General features: G+C 43.3%; 1 protein-coding gene across 1 annotated transcript in view; it reads left to right on the forward strand.

Moving 5' to 3' along the window:
• Window positions 1-7,056: 7,056 nt before the first annotated feature.
• The window catches only part of LOC124622733 (U1 small nuclear ribonucleoprotein C-1-like), a 73,638-nt gene continuing 53,339 nt past the window's right edge, over window positions 7,057-27,355 (forward strand). The window contains exons 1-3 of the mRNA XM_047148523.1: window positions 7,057-7,328; window positions 14,662-14,855; window positions 17,918-18,331. Of these exons, the coding sequence (XP_047004479.1) occupies window positions 7,057-7,328; window positions 14,662-14,855; window positions 17,918-18,331 (880 nt within the window). The remainder of the gene's footprint in view (window positions 7,329-14,661; window positions 14,856-17,917; window positions 18,332-27,355) is intronic.

Raw genomic sequence — 27,355 nt, forward strand, 5'->3', positions numbered from 1 at the left:
ATATATTGAATTTAATTGATGAAAGGAGCAAATATAAAAATGCAGTAAATGAAGCAGACAAAAAGGAATACAAACGTCTCAGAAATGAGATCGACAGCAAGTACAAAATGGCTAAGCAGGTATGGCTAGAGGACAAATGTAAGGATACAGAGGCGTATTGCACTAGGAGTAAGATAGACACTGCCTACAGGAAAATTAAAGAGACCTTTGGAGAAAAGAGAACCACCTGCATGAATATCAAGAGCTCAGATGGAAACCCAATTGTAAGCAAAGAAGGAAAGCAGAAATGTGGAAGGTGTATGTAGAGGGCCTATACAAGGCCGATGTTCTTGAGGACAATAATTTGGAAATTGAAGAGGATGTAGATGAAGATGAAATGGGAGATACGATACTGCGTGAAGAGTTTGACAGAGCACGGAACGACCTAAGTCGACACAAGGCCCCGGGAGTAGACAACATTCCATTAGAACTACTGACAGCCTTGGGAGAGCCAGGCCTAACAAAACTCTACCATCTGGTGAGCAAGATGTATGACACAGGCAAAATACCCTCAGACTTCAAGGTGTTGACAGATGTGAAAATTACCGAACTATCAGTTTAATAAGCCACAGCTGCAATATACTAACACGAATTCTTTACAGATGAATGGAAAAACTGGTAGTAACCGACCTCGAGGAAGATCAGTTTCGATTCCGTAGAAATGTTGGCAATACTGACCCTACAACTTATCTTAGAAAATAGATTAAGGAAAGGCAAACCTAAGTTTCTAGAATTTGTTGGCTTAGCGAAAGCGTTTGACAATGTTGATTGGAATACTCTCTTTCAAATTTTGCAGATGGCAGGGATAAATTACAGGGAGTAAAGGCTATTCACAAGTTGTACAGAAACCAAATGGCAGTTATAGGAGTAGAGTAACATGAAAGGGAAACAGTGGTTGGGAAGGGAGTGAGACAGGGTTGTAGCCTATCCCTGATGTTATTCAAACTGTATACTGAGCAAGCAGTAAAGGAAACAAAAGAATAATTCGGAGTAGGAATTAAAATCCATGGAGAAGTAATAAAAATGTATGAGGATAATGGAATTTAGTCGAATGAAGCCGGGTGATGCTGAGGGAATTAGATTAAGAAATGAGACACTTAATGTAGTAAATGAATTTTGCTATTTGGGGCGAAAAATAACTGACGGTGGTCGAAGTAGAGAGGATGTAAAATGTAGGCTGGCAATGGCAAGGAAAGCGTTTCTGAAGAAGAGAACTTTGTTCACATCGAGTATAGATTTAAGTGTCAGGAAGTCGTTTCTGAAAGTATTTGTATGGAGTGTAGCCATGTGTGGAAGTGAAACAAGGACGATAAATAGTTTAGACAAGAAGAGAATAGAAGCTTTCGAAATGTGGTGCTAGAGAAGAATGCTGAAGATTAGATGGTTAGATCACATACCTAATGAGGAGATATTGAACAGAATTGGAGAGAAGAGAAATTTGTGGCACGACTAGAAGAAGGGATCGGTTGATAGGACATATTCTGAGGCATCAAGGGATCACCAATTTAGTATTGGAGGGCAGCGTGGTGGGTAAAAATCGTAGAGGGAGACCAAGAGATGAATACACTAAACACATTCAGAAGGATGTAGGTTGCGGTAGGTACTGGGAGATGAAGAAGCTTGCACAGGATAGAGTAGCATGGGAGAAAAATTCGGAATACATATTAAAATCCCTTCCCAACCACTGCTTCCCTTTCATGTCCCTCGACTCTTATAACTGCCATCTGATTTCCGTACAAATTGTAAATAGGCTTTCGCTCCCTGTATTTTACCCCTGCCACCTTCAGAATTTGAAAGAGAGTATTCCAGACAACATTATCAAAAGCTTTCTCTAAGTCTACAAATGCTAGAAACGTAGGTTTGCCTTTCCTTATCCTTTCTTCTAAGATAAGTCGTAGGGTCAGTATTGCCTCACGTGTTCCAACATTTCTACGGAATCCAAGCCGATCTTCCCCAATGTCGGCTTCTACCAGTTTTTCCATTTGTCTGTAAAGAATTCGCATTAGTATTTTGCAGCTGTGACTTATTAAACTGACAGTTCGGTAATTTTCACATCTGTCAACACCTGCTTTCTTTGGGATTGGAATTATTATATTCTTCTTGAAGTCTGAGGGAATTTCGACTGTCTCATACATCTTGCTCACTGGATGGTAGAGTTTTGTCAGGACTGGCTCTCCCAAGGCTGTCAGTAGTTCTAATGGAATGTTGTCTACTCCCGGGGCCTTGTTTCGACTCAGGTCTTTCAGTGCTTTGTCAAACTCTTCACGCAGTATCATATCTCCAATTTCATCTTCATCTACCTCCTCTTCCATTTCCATAATATTGTCCTCAAGAACATCGCCCCTGTATAGACCCTCTTCATACTCCTTCCATCTTTCTGCTTTCCCATCTTTGCTTAGAACTGGGTTTCCATCTGAGCTCTTGATATTCATGCAGGTGGTTCTCTTTTCTCAAAAGGCCTCTTTAATTTTCCTGTAGGCAGTGTCTATCTTACTCCTAGTGCAATACGCCTCTGTATCCTTACATTTGTCCTCTAGCCATACCTGCTTAGCCATTTTGTACTTGCTGTCGATCTCATTTTTGAGACGTTTGTATTCCTTTTTGCCTGCTTCATTTACTGCATTTTTATATTTGCTCCTTTCATCAATTAAATTCAATATATCTTCTGTTAACCAAGGAACTCTATTAGTCCTTGTTTTTTTACCTACTTGATCCTCTGATGCCTTCACTAATTCATCTCTCAAAGCTACACATTCTTCTTCTATTGTATTTCTTTCCCCCATTCTTGTAAATCGTTCCCTAATGCTCTCCCTGAAACTCTGTACAACCTCTGGTTCTGTCAGTTTATCCCTGTCCCATCTCCTTAAATTCCCACCTTTTTTTTCAGTTTCTTCAGTTTTAATCTACAGTTCATAACCAATAGATTGTGGTCAGAGTCCACATCAGCCCCTGGAAATCTCTAACAAATTAAAATCTGGTTCCTAAATCTCTGTCTTACCATTATATAATCTATCTGAAACCTTTTAGTATCTCCAGGCTTCTTCCATGTATATAACCTTCTTTCATGATTCTTGAACCAAGTGTTAGCTATGATTAAGTTAAGCTCTGTGCAAAATTCTACCAGGCGGCTCCCTCTTTCATTCATTACCCCCATTCCATATTCACCTACTATGTTTCCTGCTTTTCCTTTCTCTGCTATCGAATTCCAGTCACCCATGACTATTAAATTTTCGTCTCCCTTCACTACCTGAATAATTTCTTTTATCTCATCATACATTTCATCAATCTCTTCGTCATCTGCGGAGCTACGTGGCATATAAACTTGTACTACTGTGGTAGGCGTGGGCTTCGTGTCTATCTTGGCCACAATAATGCGTTCACTATGCTGTTTGTAGTACCTTACCCGCATTTCTATTTTTTATTCATTATTAAACCTACTCCTGCATTACCCCTATTTGATTTTGCATTTATAACCTTTTATTCGCCTGACCAGAAGCCTTGTTCCTCCTTCCACCTAATTTCATTAATTCCCACTATATCTAACCTTAACGTATCCATTTCCCTTTTTAAATTTTCTAACGTGCTTGCCCGATTAAGGGATCTGACATTCCACGCTTCGACCCGTAGAACGCCAGTTTTCCTTCTCGTGATAACCACATCCTCTTGAATAGCCCCGCCCGGAGATCCGAATGGGGGACTGTTTTACCTCCGAAATATTTTACCCAAGAGGACGCCATCATCATTTAATCATACAGTAAAGCTGCATGCCCTCGGGGAGAATTAGGGCTGTAGTTTCCCCTTGCTTTCAGCCGTTCGCAGTACCACAACAGCAAAGCCGTTTTGGTTAGTGTTACAGGGCCAGATCAGTCAATCATCCAGACCGTTGCCCCTGCAACTACTGAAAAGGCTGCTGCCCCTCTTCAGGAACCACACGTATGTCTGGCCTCTCAACAGATACTCCTCCGTTGTGGTTGCACCTACGGTACGGCTATCTGTATTGTTGAGGCACGCGAAACCCCACAAACGACAAGGTCCATGGTTCATGGGGGGAGGCTTTTCTAATACAGCTACTAAACCATGCTGGATCTTTCCCATCCCTTAACCTTACTCGGAACCTACTTGTCTAGAACATATTGAACGATACCTTTGAATTTTTTCCATTTGTTTTCCACATGTTCGTCCTCATAACCGAATATTTGGTGCTGGCTGCTGAGATATCCTGAAATTTGTATCCTGTTACCATTGCTGAGCAAATATATCTTCCTACCTTTCTTAACATTCCTTGTAGAACCCGTCGTCACAGCTGTCACAGCCGTATGATCACTGATAGCTTCCTCTACGTTAACTAGTTCGATAAGTTCAGGTCTGTTTGTTGCCAGGAGGTCTAAGACGTTACCCTCACGAGTTGGTTCTCTCCCTGCTTAAGGTAATTTTCGGACAAGACATCCAGAACAATATCTCACGAATCCCTGCGTCTGGCACCTGTTTTGATGACATAACACTCCCAATCTATACCTGGCATGTTGAAGTCTCCTCCTATTACAACGGCATGATGAGGAAAATTACTAATGATATTCTTCAAGTTTTGTATGAAGCGCTCTACAACTACAGATCCTCACCCAGCTGGTCTATAAAATTATCCGATCACCATTTTTGACCCAATTCCACCCAGATTAATTCACATTCGGAATCCGTGATAACCTCGCTAGATTTTATCGAATTTTTATTAGGACTTTTGCTTACATCGTCCATCCCTCACACGCCCATAGAGGCACCCAAACGTCAACTGGCTGGCGGTTTGGAGGTGCAGCCACTCAACCTTTTCACCACCGAACTTGTCTACACTCTGATACGTCGTTGTCAACGGTAAATCCCGACAAATTGTCGACTTCATTATACAGGACTGGCTACTTCCCCACTTTGCTATAACTGCCAACCCGACGACCGCAGTGAGCATCGTCTTACACGGCCTCTGAAGTGGGACGTTTGGCTCCTCATCCAACGCACCACGGGCAGCTAACTTCGTGCACCGGCAGTGACGGTTACGCAGGAGTTCCTGCTGTTGCCCCAGACCTCACACGACCATCCTGCGAAATTCCACGCACTCATATGCTTTCGAGGACAGGCTTCAGAGTACCTCTTTCACGACAGTCCCCATACAGTTCTTGACTTGTGGAATGGGGTTGTGATCGCGCACAGTTCATCCACCTGTTCGACCCATTACCAATAAACCTTCGCAGCATATCTCCACAGCGTCTTTCTTCACCCTGTCTCCCAATTTCATGAAACATCGGTGATCACTTTCCCCAGTCGTTGCACCATCTTGTACAGGACACGAACGGATATAATACGAAATAAATAAATGAATAAAAAATAATAAAAATTAAACAATAAAATATAAATAAAAACAAAAAATTAAAAAGTAAGTAAAAACAAAGGTAAATAAATACAAAAATCCTCTTTCACACTTATTGGGATCTCCTACCCATGTTTCTATCGTCCTTAAGGATTGGCGCTCGAAAGATTGTCCTTAGTTTAGTTTCCTTAGGTGCAATTAGGACGTCAAAGCCTGAAGAGGGATCACTTTGTTTTTGTTTGGTAGGGTCACAAGTTGTGATGAGCATAGGGTTAGTACAGCCCTCTTATTTTTTTTTTTTTTTTTTTTTTTTGCTTTCTGTGGCTAGGTATCCTTAATCCGTAAATGAAAAAACAAAGATACAGTGTAAAAAAATCAAAAAGCGTTGGTAGAGCAGTTGTCCGCGAAAGGCAAAGACTTCGAGTTCGAGTCTCGGTCCGGCATACCAAACTGATTTGTCAGGATGTTTCATGTCAGCGCACACTCTCGTGCAGAGTGAAAATTTCGTTCTGGTAAATGAGTATAGCTTTTAAGCGTAATATTTTACTAAATTAAAAATTAACAATTGAAAGGTAAGGTTATTCGAATTAACTATGGTTCTCGAACTGCACAAATCCAATTTCTGCAAACATTTCTCAGTGTCGAATAATGATCATGTTCTTTTTATTATTATTAGTTTTAATATTATTATTTCTAGGTAGTCTTAGTGAAGGGAAAGACAAATTATTACTAATATGGATAAATAAGTTGCAGATATGTGGACTTCCACCAACCGGAGAAACCCCGCACACGCGGAAACAAATGGAATTTGCCTTAGATTTTTAAAAATAAAATCAAATGTCCGGTTGAGATTGGTTACAGTCCTTTCTAAAACGTTACCCACAGCTAACTACGAGAAAGCAGCTAGGCTCTTTATTGACAGGGTTATGGCAATGCAAAGGGAAGAAGGTGCAGCTCATTTTTCTTTAGTTCGCGATATATTAAAAGCAAATTCTTTTTGGGTAAGCGTGGTCACCTGTATAATATGGACGAAACTGGCTTTCAGATGAATCCTTGGCCAGAAAAAATTATAGCAGAAAGAGTTCTCCTACACTGTGTCAAGTAACTTCTGGAGGAAATGGAGAAACCGTAACAGTTATCACTTGCAATTCCAAAGGCAACTTCATTCCTCTGGCGTGCATTGTTAAAGATAAGAGAAAGAGAAGCCTGAATGGGAGGATGGACTTCCGAATGACTAAATTGTATTTATGAATGGGACATCAGGGTATTCCAGCTCTGATATATTCATGAGATGGATTGAAGACCACTTTTGTCCCAGCAAACATCAAGGAAAAGTGGTTCTGGTTCTCGATGGCCATACCTCACACTCTACTGATCCAGATAGGCTACAGGTTGCTACCGACAACGATGTGATCTTGATTGCTTTACCTCCTCATTCAATGCACTATCTTCAGCCTCTTGATAGGTGTGTTTCAAATCACTGAGACAAGCTTTTTACAGGGCAATGCTCAACTGGGCAATGTCTCACCCTGGACGTTAAGTCACAAGAGCACAGTTCCCGCTCTTCCTCAGTGAAGCATGCAAGAAAGCTGCGGTTCCATCCAATGCTCGGTCTGGGTTTGAAGCTCGTGGCTTGAACCCAGGGATTTAAAATTTCTGACATGGCTGTTACTGTTGAGGCAGATAAGAATAATGGAGGTAATCTCGACAGCGAAGAACGTGGTCGAGTTCTTCTCCCACCGACAGACAACGGCAACCTTGAAGCAGAGATTAAGAATGACCCGATGCCAGGAACATCCTTCGAAGACATTACTCCTGCGCTTATCTTGGATCTGTTACCATCTAAGCGCATAAAGAAAACAGCTGAAATTCTCACAAACCACCGTCGAATTGACGAGGCAAGAGCTAGTGAAACGCCCGCTGGGCAGAACAGGTAATTAGGATTGTGGAAAGGGCCAAATAAGGATAGGGGTCAGTATCATCTTCTAATTGTAATTTATTGTAATTTAATAACACTTTTGCAACCAAAGCAGCACATAGCCGGACCTTTACCGAATGCAACTTTTCACGGCTGAAGGACTCCAAACAAGAAATGTTAACAAATCAGCAACATAAAAATCCAGTTAAGATAGCAATAAAATAATTTTAAAAAAGCCACAGCAAAGTAGATATGCATGGTGTAATACCAAAGACTGAAGGCCACAATTAAGTTCCAAAATTTTAGAATATATTACCATAGACTTTTAATGGCAGAAGGCCACAATGTTTAAAAACAAGAAATATTAAAAATCAACAAGACAAAAATGCAATTAAAAGGCAAATTAAAACCTCAAGGCAAAGCAAATAGAGCAAACATAGGCAAGGTGCAATACCAATGGCTGAAGGCCACAATTAAGTTTCAAAATTTTAAAATATATTACCACAATCTTTTAAAGGCAGTAGGCCGCAATGTTTAAGCTTGAAAGATAAATTTTTGAATTAATTTTGCAAAATTTTTAAGAAAAAAGAAAAATAACCATAAGCGTTAAATTTTAAGTAGCTGAAAACAGATAATTAAACAACAATGGCACTCAGGAGCCTCCATGGAGATCGGTCTGCCCTCGTTCACTTAGGCGAGACAGGTGGTGAGCCCAACTACAATTGATCCGTCGGAACCCAACCAGGGGACAGCCATGGACTGACACAACGACTGGCTTCCCATCAATTAGTACATGAGGACTCAAACAGAAAAGATTACAAACGTGATAATCCACAATGGAGTATGTATTAGCTGTCAAAATTACACACCATGTTGGACAGTGACTACAGGTGAGGAAGGGAGTCTGCATGAAATTATGTTAGTGGCCAGGGCAGGTAACCAGAACACTAGCGGCCACAAGGCAGAAAATTCCACAGGTGCACTCCAATTGTAGTCAACCAAAACAGTTAATTGCACCGCATGGCGGCTAAATTTCAGCAGTACAAACACTCGGTGTTGCTCACAGGAAAACCTTCCCAGCAGAAAACCACAACATGAGTGGATGTGGCTTGGGTACTTGAAACCACTATCAACTTTGACGTCCTGGGTCTGTGAACCACGAAGCTCGTAGCGATCGGACAGCTTCACACACGCTCCGACACTGCGCAGGGGCTGCCAGCGGCCCCAGCCGACTTCACCACGCGGAGATACTTCCCTCGTCCACAACAACCGACCGACTCCTCCGAATGCCGACAATATCTAAAATAGTCGTCAGGAAATAACGCCAACTACACACACTGTGGTGTCACCGCCAGACACCACACTTGCTTGGTGGTAGCCTTTAAATCGGCCGCGGTCCGTTAGTATACGTCGGACCTGCGTGTCGCCACTATCAGTGATTGCAGACAGAGCTCCGCCACAAGGCAGGTCTAGAGACTTCCTAGCACTCGCTCCAGTTGTACAGCCGACTTTGCTAGCGATGGTTCACTGACAGATTACGCTCTCATTTGCCGAGACGATAGTTAGCATAGCCTTCAGCTACGTCGTTTGCTACGACCTAGCAACGCGCCATTATCATTTGCTATTTATCTTGTGATGCATGTACCGTCAGACCGATGTTCACCAATTATGGATTAAAGTTACGTATTCCAGAAGCTACGTACTTTTTTTACTAGACTCAATTCCTTTAACTGTTCCAGACCTCACGCCAGCCTGCGTGAGCTTAAACGCGTGCCTTTCGGCTATCTCATAGTGGCTTGGCTGTCTTGCCAAGTCATAACACACACAACCTGACAAACACTTGCTCGAAGACCTGAACGATACCCAATAGTAACTAAGTACACACGAAGACAAATCGGGAGTCGATGCATACACACACAACCGACTCATGAATGGTCGGCGAGGCAAAACGCGTCGTCTGGTAGGACGACCGACCAACCATCCACCAAGACCGTGGCCCGGCTCAAGTGATGCGTGGCGGCAACGGTCGGGCGAGCCATGTCGACGCAGACCTGACTGCAGCTCCAACCCGACTGCACTAGTGCCGCATTGTAACTCCTCGACTGGCAGGTCCGGACTGCGCTCCACACGCGTTCCAACTTATTGGCCGGCCGAACTCGCCACGCGAACTGGCTACCCGAACACCGATGAACTGATCTACGACAGACAATGACCGGGAAGTAATAGCAGTCAAGAAAAGATACTACGAGACGGGATATATCGATACGCGCTGCTAACGCCGCTCACGGTCAGGCAAAGGAGCAACTCAGTGACAATAGTAATTTAAATTAACGTAGTGAGATGGAAGGACGTTAAAAACACGGTGTAAAATACATGATAGCGGGAACATGAGCCACGCATGGCTCACCTAGTTCATAGCGAATTAGGTCTAAGAGCAAGAAACCCAGTACAAGGCAAACTATGATTACCGAACCAGGCAGTTCACAAAATGACAGTGATTATTTAGCTCAGTGTGCCCTAAACTGCTACAATACAAATGGATCACAGGTAAACTGGTTTCAGTGTGCAAAAAGTGGTTGCACGAAACGTGCAGAGAAGAAAATACCTGTGCAATAATTGTGCAGAAAAGGTCTGATTTAATGTGTAAGCAATCATGTTATTTGCAAGTTTCCTAAACCCATTTTTTCAAATGGTTCAAATGGCTCTCAGCACTATGGGACTCAACTGCTGTGGTCATTAGTCCCCTAGAACTTAGAACTACTTAAACCTAGCTAACCTAAGGACATCACACACACCCATGCCCGAGGCAGGATTCGAACCTGCGACCGTAACAGCAGCGCGGCTCCGCACTGGAGTGCCTAGAACCGCACGGCCACCGCGGCCGGCTAAACCCATTTTTTAGTTTATTTCATATTTTAGTCTTTATAATCTATTAAATTGCTTTCAGAATTATGTATTTAGCAACATTATATCATAAATCCACAAAACTAGTCTGCTGCCGGTATAACTACCATCTCATCCCGATGCTCGGGCATCTTACCGCGACCTGTTATTTGTTGCTCAGAAAAGTGCGTTGAAGCCGAGGAGAAATATGAGGCACATTGTACGTTGCTAAGACAATGGAGGATACGGAGTATAGAGAATCTCTCTAGTGGTGCATACGTTGATGAAACATGATCGAAGAGTCGAACGTCACAGATATATCGAACGCAGACTTTCATCACCCGTTCCAGCCAGTGTGAGCTTTCCGGAGGAAGACCGTACAGAGTAACATCGCTGTGATCAACAAGAATATGCCTTCTACAAGTTTCTTTTTCAAAAGGAAATAGGGTTTCATATTTTTGTTGGACATAAAATCATACTTGTTTCCTTATTATACAATGCAGCTACGTGCTCAACTCAATTTAGCTCTTCATCTATTAATTACTACTCGCTTCTTTCCACAGTCTGTCGAAGAGATATCAGTAGAAACGATTATTTTTCTGACGTTTGCCATCCCACTCTCCATCCTCCATAAACCACGGACCTTGCTGCCATGGGATGTCTTGCGCGCCTCAACGATAAAGATGGCCTTACTGCGGTTGCAACCATATTGGACAGCTGTCTCCTGAGAGGCCAGGCGCGTAGTTTCTGCAAAGAGACAGAAGCCTTTTCAATAGTTGTAGCGACAACAGTCAGGATGATCGACTGATCCGACCCTGTAACATTAGTCTTCATGGCGGTACTGAGGCAATGGATTAGGAAATGAGACAGTGAAAGTAGTCTATGAGCTTTTTATTTTGACAGCAAAATCAGTGATGATTGATAAAGTATCGAAGATATAAAATGCAGACTACGAGTAGGAAGAAAAGCGTTTTTGAAAAAGAGAAATTTATTAATGTCAAATACAAATTTAAATGTCAGGAAATATTTTCCGAAGTCATTTGTCTGAAGTGTGGCCTTGAAGTGAAATAAAATATTTACTATAAACAGCTCATATGAGAAGTGAATAGAAGGTTTTTAAATGCAGTGCTACAGGAGATTGCTGGACATTAGATCGGTTGATCGGATAATAACTGAAGACATGGTAAACTGAAATGGAGAGAACAGAAATTTTTGGCAAAACTTGTCTAAAAGAAGTCAAGGAAGTGTCAATTTGATAAGGGAGGGAAGTACGACGGGTAAAAATTTTAGAAAGAGAGAGAGAGAGAGAGAGAGAGAGAGAGAGAGAGAGCGCAACGTTTGACTACAGTAAGCAGGCTCCAGTCGATGTACTCTGCAGTATTTATGAAGAGGTGAAGAAACTTGCACAAGATGTACGAATGTGGACAGCTGCATCAAACCAGTCTTCTCACAGAAGACCAAAACAGAAACATACTTTTTGATTCAACGGAGGCTAATAATTTAATTAGCCATAGACAAAATCTCACAGAAACATTGTAGTAACACTAATATACCGGTTTAAATGATCTCATCGTAGCATTTGCTTCAGCGTACACCGTCGACTTTATTACGGCGTAAGAATATTAGATGATGTCTGAGTGGGTAGACGCACTCATGAGACTGAAGGAAGGCTGGGTGCACTGCCTCAGCATAAACAGCAGTGTCGACAATTTTTGAGAGATAGCGCAGTTGCCGTTAATAATGGAAACAGGCGTTCTACATATCGGTAAATGCATCACGCGTGTAGCTTGGATATCTGCTATGGGCAGGGTCGCCATTATGTACATTAGTCACAATTCCAACTATTTTGTTTTTTTAAGATAATTCTCAATTATTCTTCAGTTTCAGTTACACATTTTTAATTAAATTACATGTTTCGATCACTCAGGATCATGTTAAGATCTAATATAAAGTAAAATACGTACTACCTAATATTTTACAATACGTAGGAAAAAACGAATTGTTTATAAATGTTGGATTTACCTAAGCAGCTGCGTCAGCAAGCCGTATCGCCTATTCAGAATATCATATCAGAGTACTGTGCTTTGCAACTGGGGTCTATGTTAAATAGGTATATGCTGGAGGTAGGGGAGAGGGGGGAAGTGAAAGCGGAATGGGGTGAAGGTGACAGGGGGAGAGGAAAGGAAGCAATGAGGTGATAGTGATGATGTCATGAGTTTAGCAAGAGAGGTCTTGCTAAAATTATAAAAGTTATGTAAAAATTCTCGTTGAACTACTAATAGTGTAGGGTGTTGGCCTAGACCCTCGGGGGAGCCTGTAACCCCTAGAGGGCGCATCCCCGAATGCCCCCCAGATATGAGTGGCAGGAGGGAAATAAAATACCTCTCGCGGACTAACAGGCTCATCAGCGTCTAATCCACAGTGGGCGGCTGCTAACACCGTATGTCTCCATGTTAGGAGCGGCTGACAACTGGGGGGGAAGGCAACGGAATACCAACCCGCCAGAATTCGTGGAGAACTAGATGGATGTTCCGGAGTTTTGAATAGTTCCCCTGTCGGATCTACAGTGATAACAGTTCTGATTTGGATTCACGTTAAAGAACAACACAAGGAAGAAAATTAATATTGAAACCTGGAATGTTCGAAGTATATATGGAGCAGGAAAATTAGCAAATGTTATCCAAGAAATGACGCGGCTAAGTATTGATATATTTGGTATAGCAGAATCTTGGTGGCCTGACATTGGCACGTGTTCTACAGCTGAATGTACACTGTTTTATTCTGGGAATCAGGACCGAAATCATAGAAGACGAGTGGGCGTTATTGTCTCAGAGCGCTATTCCAAGACCATTACGGATTTTGTGCCACGTTCCGATAGAGTTGCCCTGTTAAAACTCAGTACCAAACCAGTTAACCTCAATATTATTCAAGTATATTCAGCAACTGCAGATGCAGGTGAACAAGAAGTGGACTCTTTCTGTTATATCCTAGCCAGTAATGCCACCCGAGCCCGCTGCCAAAAGGTTGGCAGCATCAAAGTCCGGACGCCGTCCGCATAAGCAGCGCCAGCGAGACAGGAAATCGCCGCAAGTCTGCGCGCGCCACCGCTGGCTTCTGGCTTCTTAAGCGCTGGAGTCGTGAGCGCTAGGACAGTTCTGTATTCGCCGCTCAGTTGTATACTCACCACCGAATTGTGTACTTGCTAGTCAGTTGGGTGTTCATCGCAGCAGAGTTGTTGTTTGTCGTCAGCCGACGCTGACCTAGCCGCTCCGACTCGAACTAGACAGATCTCTGTAGACACGGAGTTCACTACGGTGTTTCTGTATCTTCTATAATAAAGATAAGTACCGACTTTTATTTAATCAGAGTGTTTGGGTTTTCATCTTTCTGTTCACTGTTCCAGCGGACCGGTCGGCCCGCTATTAAAAGTGTGGCGGTGACTTCGTAAGCCGTTTCTACAGCGAATTGCTTGTCGCTACGAACACCGCCACAAAACTGGCGACGAGGACTTCCGAACTCGTGTGCAGGGCTGGTTCAACTTGTTTCTGGTTATACTACTTATAGCGATAAAATTTTGGGGGCTGGTTTAATTTGTGTTCACTATGTCTGCCGACTTACAACAGTTGATCTTGTTACAGAGTCAGCAAATACAAAGTCTGGTGGAAGCAATCGCCAAACAAGCGGCTAATCCTCCAACACAAAAGGAACAAGCACAGGCAGCACCACCGTTCCGTGCTTTTGATGCATCACGAGAAGAATGGCGAGAATATTTCGCGCAGTTGCAGGCGCACATGACAGTCTACAAAATCACAGGCACTGAGCGGCAGCTTTATTTAATTTCCACTGCAGGCGTGGAAATCTATCGACTACTTTGTAAGTTGTTCCCGGAATCCCAGCCAGAAGCTTTAGACTACGACGTTGTTGTTAACAAGCTTGCTGAGTATTTCGAGTCGCGAGTTAATGTGGCAGCAGCCAGATTCAAGTTCTTCAGATTAAAGAAACTGCCACATCAATCTAATAAACAGTGGTTAACAGATTTACGGGGCCTCAACCGTCAGTGCCGATTTAATTGTGTGTGTGGAGCTTCCTACAGTGATGTCATGTTACGAGACGCTATTACTCAAAACATTGCAGATTCTCGTATTCGTGCTGCTATCTTAAAGTTGCCTGACCCATCATTAGAGACTGTGATGAACATCATTGAAACCCAAGATACTTTTGACTATGCTGAGTGTGAGTTAGATCAGCCATGTATTTCTCAAATTGCCTGTGCTAAGCAAGTTATGTCACGCCCGCGGCCCCACCGGCAGAGTCAGACTGTAAACACTAGCCGGCCGCGTCATGTTAAACACATTCGTCAGCCGCGTGTGCAAAATGATAGAGTTAAGTCTTGCCCTAAGTGTGTTCTGGCTCATCCTCGTGAACGTTGCCCGTTAAGAAACGCGGTTTGTCACTTTTGTCAAAGGAAAGGACACATCCAGACTGTTTGTTTGCGTAAACGCAAGAACAATTCTAGTGCTGCCCAGCCCATGGATATTCATGTTCTTCAAAGCCAACCCGCCCAGAAGGTCGCGTTTAAAGACTCTTCCACGGTTCGTGTGGGTACTAAACTTGTTCGCAATCAGCCACCCACCCAGCCCTCTGCTATGCGACCCAAGCGTAATTCAAACGCTGTAAAACGTAATGTACAGACTGCAAGTGAAGCGGGAGTTGTTGTTACACCCGCCCAACCCGCGAGTTGTCGTAAGCAGCGAACACGCGCTAAACGCGCTGATTTTGTGTCTTCCGCCTCCACTGCACCGATCCAGCGACAGTGTAATAAACTATTTGTGAAGCTACGCATCCAGGATAAGACCTTCAATTTTCAATTAGACACTGGTGCGTCTGTGACTCTCATAAATAGTGCTACGTATGCGGCTATCGGCCGCCCTAAACTTTCAGCGGCAAAACATTCTTTGGCTACTTATAGTGGAGAACAAATTCCTGTGTTAGGTGTATGTAACGTGCCAGCCACATTCCGTGGCAATACAAAAACAGTTTCATTCACAGTGCTCCGCGCTACAGACAGTGTAAACATTTTCGGATTAGACTGTTTTGACTTGTTTGGCCTGTCTATCCAAGACAATGTGCTGCAAATTAATTCTGTTGTTGTTCCTCAAGACAGCATAACCGATTTGGGTAAACGATGCAGTGCCATATTTAAAGACGAACTAGGTTGTGCTGCGAACTTTGCCGCTCATATTGCGTTAAAAGATAATGCTCAGCCTCGATTTTGTCGTGCTCGTCCAGTGCCTCACGCCCTCCGGGCACCTGTAGAAGATGAACTTCGTCGTTGGCAAAACAACGGTGTTATTCAACCCGTTTCAGCGAGCCAGTGGGCTTCTCCCTTAGTTATTATAAAGAAACCGTCTGGCAAGTTACGTTTGTGTGCTGATTTTAAGTCGACAGTTAATCCTCAGACTGTCATTGATTCTTTTCCTTTGCCTAGACCGGACGAGCTGATGGATAAGTTAGGGGAAGCTCGTTTCTTTTCCAAAATTGATCTCCGTGAAGCATATTTGCAATTGCCCCTCGACGAGCAATCACAACAGTATTTTGTCATAAACACGTCGTTGGGGTTGTTCCGTTTTCTGCGTTTGCCTTTTGGTTGTGCGTCAGCTCCAGCTGTTTTTCAGCGTTTTTTGTCACAACTTCTGGCTAATGTGCCAGCGTGTTGCAACTATTTAGACGATATTGTTGTGTCCGGTCGGACGCTTGCTGAACATTTCCGTAATTTGGAGTGTTTGTTTAAAGTGTTGTCTCAGGCAGGCCTACGTTGCAACATCGATAAATGTTCATTTTTCCTTACGGAGATGGAGTATCTGGGACATGTTATTAATGCTCAAGGCATTCATCCCTCCCAGTCACATTTAGCAGCTATTCGTGATTTGCCCGCCCCTCGCACTCTGCAGGAATTGCAAGCGGTTCTTGGCAAATTGACATATTATATTAGGTTTATACCTAATGCATCACAGATTGCTGCACCGTTGCATCGTCTCCGCCGTAAGAATGTTCCGTTTGTGTGGTCAGCTGATTGCCAATCAGCCTTTCAGCAGCTTAAAGAGACTTTATTGAATGATCGTTGTCTGGTCCATTACGACCCTAACAAGCCTCTGGTGTTAGCTTGTGATGCCTCTTCTTTCGGCCTCGGTGCTGTGTTGTCTCACCGAGTCGGTAACACCGAACGTCCTATTGCGTTCGCATCTAAATTGCTAAACAAAGCTCAGTGTAATTATAGCCAATTGGACAAGGAAGCGTTGGCTATTGTGTTCGGTGTCACAAAATTCCATCACTACCTCTATGGTAGACCATTCTATTTAGTCACAGATCACAAGCCCCTGACGTCACTGTTTCATCCGTCTAAACTAGTTCCTCAGCGGACAGCTCAGACTACAACGTTGGGCTCTTTTGTTATCACAATACCAGTATGAGATACTGTATCGCCCTACAGCTCAGCATGCAAACGCTGACGCGCTTTCTAGATTGCCGATTGCGGCGGATGATGTCTTCGATTCCTCTGACGACTCTTGCCATCAGATTGACGCCGCTGAGCATCAATCCCTCCGGGATTTTCCGATTGATTATCGTCAGGTGGCACGTGAGACAGCTACGGATCCTCATCTGAGTTTACTATTACGTTTTGTTCAACGTGGTTGGCCGTCCAAGGCAAAGGACATATCGGATCCTGTGGTTCGTCGCTATTATCCGCAACGTCATCTGTTGTCTGTTTCGCACGGAGTTTTGCTGTTACGCACCGAGAATGACCAGCTCCGTGTCGTGGTTCCCCAAGTGCTCCAATCCAAGGTCCTCGACTTGTTGCATCAAGGTCATTGGGGAGTGGTCCGCACCAAGCAGCTTGCCCGCCGTCATTGTACATGGATGGGCACTGATAAGCAGATTACGCAGATGTCTACAGATTGTTCGACGTGTGCCGAACACCAAGCTGCTCCGTCTCAACGCTATTTTGAGTGGGCACGCCCTGCCGGTCCCTGGCAGCGAGTACATATTGATTTCGCTGGTCCATATTGGAATTCTCGTTGGCTCATCGTGATAGATGCATTTAGTAATTTTCCGTTTGTTGTGCCCATGCAGTCTACAACGTCTGCACAAACTATACAGGCGTTGACTTCAATTTTTTGTATTGAGGGTCTTCCAGAAGTTTTAGTGTCTGACAATGGTCCACAATTTACCTCTGCTGAATTTGAAAGTTTTTGTTCTGCCAATGGCATTCGCCATGTTCTTACTCCGCCGTTCCACCCTCAATCGAATGGTGCAGCGGAACGTTTTGTACGCACATTCATGGATCATATGGACCGCCTTCGTGCTACGCACTCTCGTCAGCAGGCCCTCATCACGTTCCTGTCGTCGTACCGGACCACGCCACGCGACGGCCCTTCGCCTGCAGAGCTTCTCCACGGCCGTCGTCATCGCACCCTACTACGGTTGTTGCACCCCCCCGGATCGACCCGCCGCTTCTGAGCATCGCACGCGTTTTCAGCGCAACGACGCCGTTTTTTTTCAGAGTTTATCACGGTCGCCGTCGTTGGGAACGTGGTACCGTGATAAGTGTCAGGGTCGCGGTTTTTATACTGTTCAAGGTGCTACTGGGGTGCACAGGAGGCATCAGAACCAGTTGCGCCGCGCTGGCCGCCCGGATTCTGCCGCTCGTTCTTTGTCCACAGATTTGGTCCGCGGCGGGTTCCAGCCGCGCCTTCCGACTTCGCTGCCGCCCCCAGGGCAGCAGCAGCAGCCGTCGCCGCTACCACGCCGACAGCCCGTCCCGTTGATGCCTCCCGCGCAGCTTCATCCGGGAGGGCCCCCGGTGGTCGCTCCGGCGCCTGCGGTCCCTCTTCACTCGCCACCGCCTCCGGAGCTGATGGACGTCGACCCCTCAGCCGGGCCGCCTTCCCAAGCGGTGGCTGTGCAGCCTGTCCTGCAGCCGCTTTCCTTGGGCACCCCCAAGGAGTCTGACCCCGCAGCGCCTTGTCCGGCGCCCACTCAGCAACCGTCGACGCAGCGTCAGGAGACGCTGCCTCTCTTCGTGGGTCCCGACGCCTCGTCGCGTCCAGTACCAGAAGCTGCGCCCGTGGTCACAGGCGTGCACCCTGACCTCGGTTTTCAGTCGGTGTTTCCCGAGGCCCCGCGCAGCCAATGCTGGGGTGCGGGCCGGGGACTGCCACCGACAACACTCTCCGCCCCGGTCTCGTCCGCTACGCCTGCGGCCAGACCCCTCCCCCGCCGTCGACGCTCGCCTCGTCATTATTCAACGACGGTGCGGCGATTTGGGGGGGAGGAGTGTTATATCCTAGCCAGTAATGCCACCCGAGCCCGCTGCCAAAAGGTTGGCAGCATCAAAGTCCGGACGCCGTCCGCATAAGCAGCGCCAGCGAGACAGGAAATCGCCGCAAGTCTGCGCGCGCCACCGCTGGCTTCTGGCTTCTTAAGCGCTGGAGTCGCGAGCGCTAGGACAGTTCTGTATTCGCCGCTCAGTTGTATACTCGCCACCGAATTGTGTACTTGCTAGTCAGTTGTGTGTTCATCGCAGCAGAGTTGTTGTTTGTCGTCAGCCGACGCTGACCTAGCCGCTCCGACTCGAACTAGACAGATCTCTGTAGACATGGAGTTCACTACGGTGTTTCTGTATCTTCTATAATAAAGATAAGTACCGACTTTTATTTAATCAGAGTGTTTGGGTTTTCATCTTTCTGTTCACTGTTCCAGCGGACCGGTCGGCCCGCTATTAAAAGTGTGGCGGTGACTTCGTAAGCCGTTTCTACAGCGAATTGCTTGTCGCTACGAACACCGCCACAAAACTTTCTATGACCAAGTCAAAGAAGTGTTTGTCTCTTACAAAACATCACGAAATTAATATAATAATGGGAGATTTCAATGCCAAGCTGGGAAATGGCAGATATGAGGACCTCGTAGGTCCTTTTGGTTTAGGAACACGAGAGGTGATCGTCTGCTACAATTCTGCCAAGAAGAAAACATGAAAGTCACTAATACATGGTTCAAATTAGCACCAAGACGATTTTATACATGGAAATCTCCAGATGGTAACAAATGCAACATAGTCCGTAGCAAGATAGACTATATTTTAATTAATAAGGGTTATGTAACTTCAGTTACAAGAGCATCCACTTATCCTGGAGCAGATGTTCCATCTGACCATACACAACTAGTAGCTGCTCTAAAAACAAAACTTGTAAAACACAAAAAACCAAGTCAACAAAGGAAGATAGATTACGAAAACTCAAACAACCTGAACTAAAAAGTGAAGTTAGCAAGGACACCAACAATAAAATAAAGATAATGAAACCTCTGATTGACCAAGAAAACAGTACCAGAGTATGGGAAGAGATGAAAAACATTGTGCTAACTACTGCTCGAGAAAAAATACGACATAAAACAAGAGATCGAATACAGAAATGGATGCCTGATGAATGAACGGCAAAGGTATAAAGCCCAGTTAAATCAAACTAAGTAAAATAATATCCAGAAACTCATAAGATCAAAGATTAGAGCTGCAAAAAATGAATGGCTACAACATGAATGTGAAGAAATTGAAAGCTTGCAAGCTTCACATGACGACTTTAATTTACATAAAAAATGAACCATGGGAAAGAACATTTGCCAATGTTAATAGCAAATTAGGATTTGGGAGCGCAAAAGAAGCGTGGTCGACAGGATACGAAAAGCAAAACCAATCTGCAACTTATAACACAAAAGGAATGGGAAGAGTATTTCCAAAAATTATTAAATGAGGACAGAGAAGAATATCTATAAGAAGGAATAGTGGAAGAAAGTGGACATGAAGATGATGATATCCAGAGTTTAGAAAGTTAAGTACTTCAGCCATTGAGAGCAGGAAAGAATGGTAAATCACCTGGGCCAGGCAATATCAATCTGGAGTGTCTGAAATATGGTGGTGACAAAATTATGAAACTGATAACACAGCTCTTCAACAGAATGATACATGGAGATTCAACACACAACGAGATGAAGCTAGGTTACGTTAATACCATATTTAAGAAAGTGGATCGCAAGATTTGTTCAAACTATCGAGGAACTTTTGTTACAAACACATTAATGAGAATTTTTGCGAAAGTATATAAAAACAAAGTGGAAAAAAGTTTTTGAACCCAAGAAGAACAATGTGGTTTCACGGCTGGGAGATCATGTGTAGACCATATTTTCACATTACGACAGATTTCGAAGAAACATAGGGAAAATCAAAAAATATAGGATAAATTTTCACAGATCTAGAAAAAGCGTATGATACTGTTCCAAGAAAATTTCTTTGGAGAGCATTACATTTGGCAAAAATAAACCCTTCCTTCATTAAAATAATACAACAGTTGTATAAAGATAACATTTGCCAAGTGAAAGTTGGTAATAAACTTTCACAGAAATTTAGAACAAGCAAAGGCCTTTTACAGGGCTGTCCCATGTCACTATCATTATTTAAAACTTATAGATATTAGCCTTAGAACTTGGTCTCGTGAATGTAATAGTATGGGATTAGAAATAAGAGATGGAGTTTACCTACATCATTTATTGTTTGCTGATGATCAAGCAGTCGTAGCAGAAGATGGGGACGATGCTAACTACATGTGCAATCAGCTAGCAATAGCATACAAAACTTGGAGTTTGAAGATTAATTACCAAAAAGCAGAATACTTGATTAATGATTCAGAGGAGCTATACATTGAAGGAAAGAAAATCAAAAGGATAAACACTCTCTCTTATTTGGGATCCATTTTAGAAATCGAGTGAAAATCAGAGTCAGAAATCAATAAAAGTATTAGTAGCGGACGGAAGGTCATTGGGATGCTTAGCTCAGTCTTATGGGGCAGGAATGTAATGAGCAGAACTAAAATATTAATGTACAAATCTATATTAGAGATTGTGGTTCTGTATGGAACTGAGATCTGGACAATTAACCTGAAGCACATTAGAGAATTACAAGCACTAGAGATGGACTTCTGGAGAAGATCGGCAAGACTCTCCAAGAAATAGAAGATAAGGAACACCGAAATAACGACGAGAATGGAAACGAAAGAATATATGACGTAATGGATAGGAAGAAATTACAGTGTTACGGGCATGTACGACGAATGGAGGAAGCCGGAATACCAAAGTTGAGACTGGAGTGGGAACCGGAGGGAGGAAGAAGACGACCTATGACCACCTGGCTCCAAAATGTACAGCACACAATGAGGAGAATGGGCGCAGAGGAAGAGGACGCACAAGATTGAAACACTTGGAGGAATATTTTGAAAATATAGTTTAAGAATTCTCTGTATAGTAATTTCCGAGTAAGTTATGTTGGAGATAAGCCTCTGTAATGAGTGAAAGCTCAAAATAGTAAAATTAAAAAAGTTAATAGAAACTGCTGGGATGTATAGAAGAAAAAGCATCTCCTTATTATAAAATAGTTCTTGATACTACTGAGAAGATAGAGATATGGGAAGACTACATTAAGAACCTCTTTTCAGATGATGGACCAAATGTTGAGACTTCTAGGAACAACAATTTAAGAGGACTTCCAATCATGAAAGAAGAAATCGAGAAAGCCATCAGAAAGTGATAAACCATAAAAGCCACAGGGCCTGATGAAATTCAAATCTAACTTACTTATCGACTTGATGAAGAAGGTGTCAACGTCTTACACAAACTGTTTAACAAAATTTACGGCACTGGCCATTGCATTGCCATTTATCACAAAGCGAGGAGGATACAAGATGACTTGGACAGGATTTGTGATTGGTGTAAAGAATGGCAGCTAACTCTAAATACAGATAAATGTAAATTAATGCAGGTGAATAGGAAAAAGAATCCTGTAATGTTTGAATACTCCGTTAGTAGTGTGGCGCTTGACACAGTCACATCGATTAAATATTTGGGCGTAACATTGCAGGGCGATATGAAGTGGGACAAGCATGTAATGGTAGTTGTGGGGAAGGCGGATAGTCATCTTCGGTTCATTGGTAGAATTTTGGGAAGATGTGGTTCATCTGTAAAGGAGACCGCATATAAAACACTGGTACGACCTATTCTTGAGTACTGCTCGATCGTTTGGAATTCCTATCAGGTCGGATTGAGGGAGGACATAGAAGCAATTCAGCGGCGGGCTGCTAGATTTGTTACTGGTAGATTTCATCATCACGCGAGTGTTACGGAAATGCTTCAGGAACTCGGGTGGGAGTCTCTAGAGGAAAGGAGGCGTTCTTTTCGTGAATTGCTACTGAGGAAATTTAGAGAACCAGCATTTGAGGCTGACTGCAGTACAATTTTACTGCCGCCAACTTACACTTTGCGGAAAGATCACAAAGATAAGATAAGAGAGATTAGGGCACGTACTGAGGCTTATAGGCAGTCATTTTTCCCTCGTTCTGTTTGGGAGTGGAACAGGGAGAGAAGATGCTAATTGTGGTATGAGGTACCCTCCGCCACGCACCGTATGGTGGATTACGGAGTATGTATGTAGATGTAGATGAAAGTGGCCCAACTAAAACATTCATATTTCTTTACGTAATATACAAACATGTAATAAAAATTGCGGTTCCTATTTTAAAAAAACGCAGTTGATATCCGTTTGACCTATGGCAGCGCCATCTAGCGGGCCAACCATAGCGCCATCTGGTTTCCCCGTTCAAGCTAGACCAGTTTCGTTCTTCGTAGTGTTTTCGTTTGATGCTTATTTCGTGAGATATTTGGCCCGTTCACGATCAATGGACCACCCTGTATACATAGGTACATACATACACATATACATATATGAACACATACAGGTTGCTTAGAAACAGTATGAAAACCTTTTGAGGATATGCAGGGTAGGATAAGCTGAGAAATAATTATTTAAAAAATTCGACACGTTGCACCGTTTCCGATTTAATTAGCATCGGAATTAGCGAATCAGGGCGTAGCGCTCACAAATTGAAGCGGTCTGAGCGTCAGTTGTTCTCATAGAGTACGCGATGGCACGTGACTGCTCAACCGACGACTCGGGCTCGATCCTGCTACCGTCCCATGTCCAATTTTTCTATCGCTGCCTTGTTCGGTTTTAATAAACCATACCAAGAATATAGGGAGAACATTAATAAAACCGACAAACTGTAGGGACGGATTCATGATTGTCATTGGAGGGAAAGAGGTGCTATGAACATGTGTCCAGAAATGCATCGTTGCCTTCGTAGATGGCGCTGACGAATGACAGTTCTTCTGAGCGCGTGCCGTGTGTTGCTTTGGTGTTGTAGGCTGTGTGACTGACGCAGCGTACTGTAAGCAGCAGTATGGCCCGGAACAAGCCGAGATGGTGTTTGTGTAAGATCATGCATATGGAAACGGGTGAAAGGCAGCACGGCTATACCAAAACAAGTACCCTCACAGACACCATCAACATCACACAACACTTCAAACCTTCTTGGGCGTTTGTATAATCATGTTCGAAAAATATTGTCACGATCAGCCTCGTAGCGCGCAAGAAATTCCGCACAGATGGTCCTTTGATGTTCTTTACAGTGTTCAGTTAGGCTGCGAGAAATCCGGCGGGGAACCACCTTTGAGTACTCACAACTGCTGGACGAGTGCGTCAGCATGTAACGTACCCCTTCCTTTCTATCGACATTGTTAGAAATATACGACCGTGTAAGCATGTGCCTAAACAATTGGAATAAAATTTTGAAAAGGGCTATCGTTCCGAAGATTCAATACAAAGTCGGTAAATGAGGGGGAGGTTAACAACAAGACGCCTTGTAGGACAACTTAATCCGCCTACTTAATTACTGTAAAATTTAGTATGGTTGTTCGAAAGGTTTGTGCTATCATTCACGTACTGTGCCAAAGAGAAGGGGTACCACGTGGATCGGAACAGAATAGTAAGAGTTACTGAAATAATTATAGCTAAAAGAAATACGGTCGCCAGCCCAATTGGCAAAATTTCTATTCGGTAGGTGAATTAATGAGTCGAACAGTCACTGTCAAGAATTACTCGAACACGCGTGGCAACAGAGGGCTGCACGCACGTTAGAAAAAAACAATTGAAACATTTCCGTTATAAAGTGAGAAAGAAAATGTTTGCACTCGAAATATCATTAACTAATAGAGCTGAAATTTTGAAAACATACTAGATAACACTTAGATTAATGGTTACTTACTGTTGTAAGTGACAATGGCACTACCTCACAATAACGTCTACTATTTTCATATGAATTTTGGAAAATTGCAAAAAAGTAATTAAAAGAAACTCTATTGACTTCTGAACAGGGAAGTAGAAGTTGATAATTACTGTATCAAAAGGTAATTATTATACTTTAGCACGACTGCAAGTCAAAATGTGAGCCAGAACTTTACTAACAACAAATTACAATAATCACTGGTATTTTCACTCACTCATTAATTCTAGTTAGTGCTTTTGTTCATAGTGCCAGGAGTCATTTTAATTTGATTAGTTGATTTACTATTTGCAACAATTACGTCGCCTCAGATTAAAGTTCAAATTTAAAGTTAATGAGACTGAAATTATTGAATGCTTTAAGTTCAAATCTTTAATCTAACTGAATCATCTAGTTCATAAGCAAAATTAACTGGCACTGCAATTTTCATTTTTCATAAACGGTACTCGGATTATTGTAACAATAGGACAGGAGAGGAATCTACTTGGTGAATGATTTTAGGAGAATCACGGGTAAACAGTTTTGATTAAACTGTGGTAATTATTCACTCGCAAAACACCACAAAGCTGAGTAACGCCGTTACAAAACTAGTTGACAATAAGCTGTGATGCAGCAATCTTACTTCAGTCCATTCTCGCCGTGACGAAGTTGCTGACGACGATCCTTCCCATGATAATTAGCGAGCACGGGAGTTATTGACAATGATATTGGCGTGACGGGTTCTTGATGTTGCTGCAGCCAATATTTCCACCGCCCACGCTCATCACTTGCCACGTGCCGCTAAAAAATTACTCCTCCAGTACAGTGCACCCCATCCATGCGTCCGCACACCAGAGTTCTCTCTCTGTGTAGCTCGCGCTCCGACGTAACATCCTCCCGCGTCCAGAGACGCCGCTACTCCAACGATACGTATTCGTTGACAAAAACCTAACGTTTCCCTAACATTCCCTCAGCGATTACTCAGCGATATTTACATAATATACATAATTGATTATACAGCAAAATAAACAAACTAATTCATACATCGTGTATACATAAATTTACATAAAGATAAAAGCAAGTATATATACGATAATAAATGGTCACAGAGCACATCGACATGAAAGTGTTACAAGCACTACCAACATAGGCATCCAGTTGTGCAGCGAGGTGTTTGATTGTGATCCGTCGATCACCGCGAGTGAGAGTGTCCGCACGTTCCAACGTTTCAGGAGTCACAGCTGGGTACAGCCGGCCGGCGAGCGGGACACGAGACAGGTTGGCGCGGCCTTGTTGCGATGATGACAGACGCCTGCCCAACGACTCACCGTGATTTTGTCCACTGCTAGGTCTTCTTAGACATTCTGCAAGCGCTTACGAATATCTGCAAGCTCTCGTCTTCCTTCAAAAGAAACTCAATGACAGCTCTCTGCTTGGAATGCACATCTGTTACGGTCGTCTTTTTGAAGGCTGCGTCTAGAGCCGCCAGTTTCCGAAACTTCATGAATCTATAAGGGCCCAAGGGGAAACTCAGACCTGGTAGTCAAGGGAAGGGAGGATTCGGTTACGACTGTGGACGGGCCGTAATCAATTACTATTGGTAACGTTTTACAGTTACACACACAATTTATTTTTAAACTAGTAATTGCAGACTCAACAACAAATAAAATACCACACGTTATTAATGAAGTAATAAACAACCGTGTAAATAATAGTGTCTTCAGTGACCTACAATTTAGCAAATAATCAATGAATACAGATACAACAGATAATGTTTTAAAAACAAGCCACTGTGATCTGGGTAGAAGGCCCTACATGCCATAAATGGCAATAAATTAAGAACTGTTTAAAACTCGCTGCAACTTACAAATTACAGGTATTGAAATACAGTATTAAAGGCAAGTCGCCACAAACATTGCAGACGGCATCATACGCAAGGAATGGCAGTAAATAGGGTTTTAAAGGCTTACTGCGTAAATACAAATACCAAATCATAATTTTAACGCAAATGACCACAATCACGGCTGAAGGCCTTACACGCCAGGAATGGCAATAATATAAAAAATTTAGAAACCTTCTGTAAAACTGCAAATACAACAGCAAAGATTAATTAAAAAAAAAAAAAAAAACAAGCAACTGATCACCAAACGGGTGAAATAAGATCATGGTAAACTTTTTAACACAACCCTTAACATCCACTGAACACTACACTGCTAGATTTATTCCATAAGGCGACCAGAAATGTTAATTAGACATATATAACCTTTAATGTAGGCATTACAAGATGTTGTAATAAATAATACAATAATAAAACACAAGGACCAGTAAATACGTTTCTTAAAGTGTACTGAGGCATATTATACCCGCAGAAGGCGTGGGCAGATGGAGCGTTACACTGAGCTACTGGCCATCAGACCTCCTTTTAGAACACCCATGTCTTACAAGAATCAAGGGGCCACAGACGGTGCTCCAGGAATCGACCTCTGAGAAGATCTGGCAACAAACACTTTCGCGAGCGATGAGATAGGCAGCCAAGAGTTGCATTCACTTCACGAGATGGTAACTCAGACTAGTGGCAGTCTAACGAATGACTAATGATAATGTTGCTGAAACTGCCTGAAGTCCGAATAACCAAATGCAGCGATGGAACTATACGCCAAAACCGGAATCGGCAGTCTGCACTTTGTCCCCAGAATACCGTGCTTAGAGTGCCCGCAATGAAAAAGGAACCATTACCACCAGAGTAGAAAGCACCCCACTCGCTGCTCTTCGCCTCGGCGACAACGCGAGGAGCAACAAGAAACGACGTCACTGGAGAATCGCGAGATATCACAATGGTGGAGGATTCAGTACTTGGATTGAAATGCACTCACCTTAAAGCTTGCTGGATCCAGTTTACGACGAGGTCGTGCACCCTCGTGACCACAGCCCTTCCATCCGGCAGTCCATGCGTGCCGCCAGCGG

This window comes from Schistocerca americana, chromosome 7 (genome assembly GCF_021461395.2).
Source record: "Schistocerca americana isolate TAMUIC-IGC-003095 chromosome 7, iqSchAmer2.1, whole genome shotgun sequence".
In the NCBI taxonomy this organism is placed as follows: domain Eukaryota; kingdom Metazoa; phylum Arthropoda; class Insecta; order Orthoptera; family Acrididae; genus Schistocerca; species Schistocerca americana.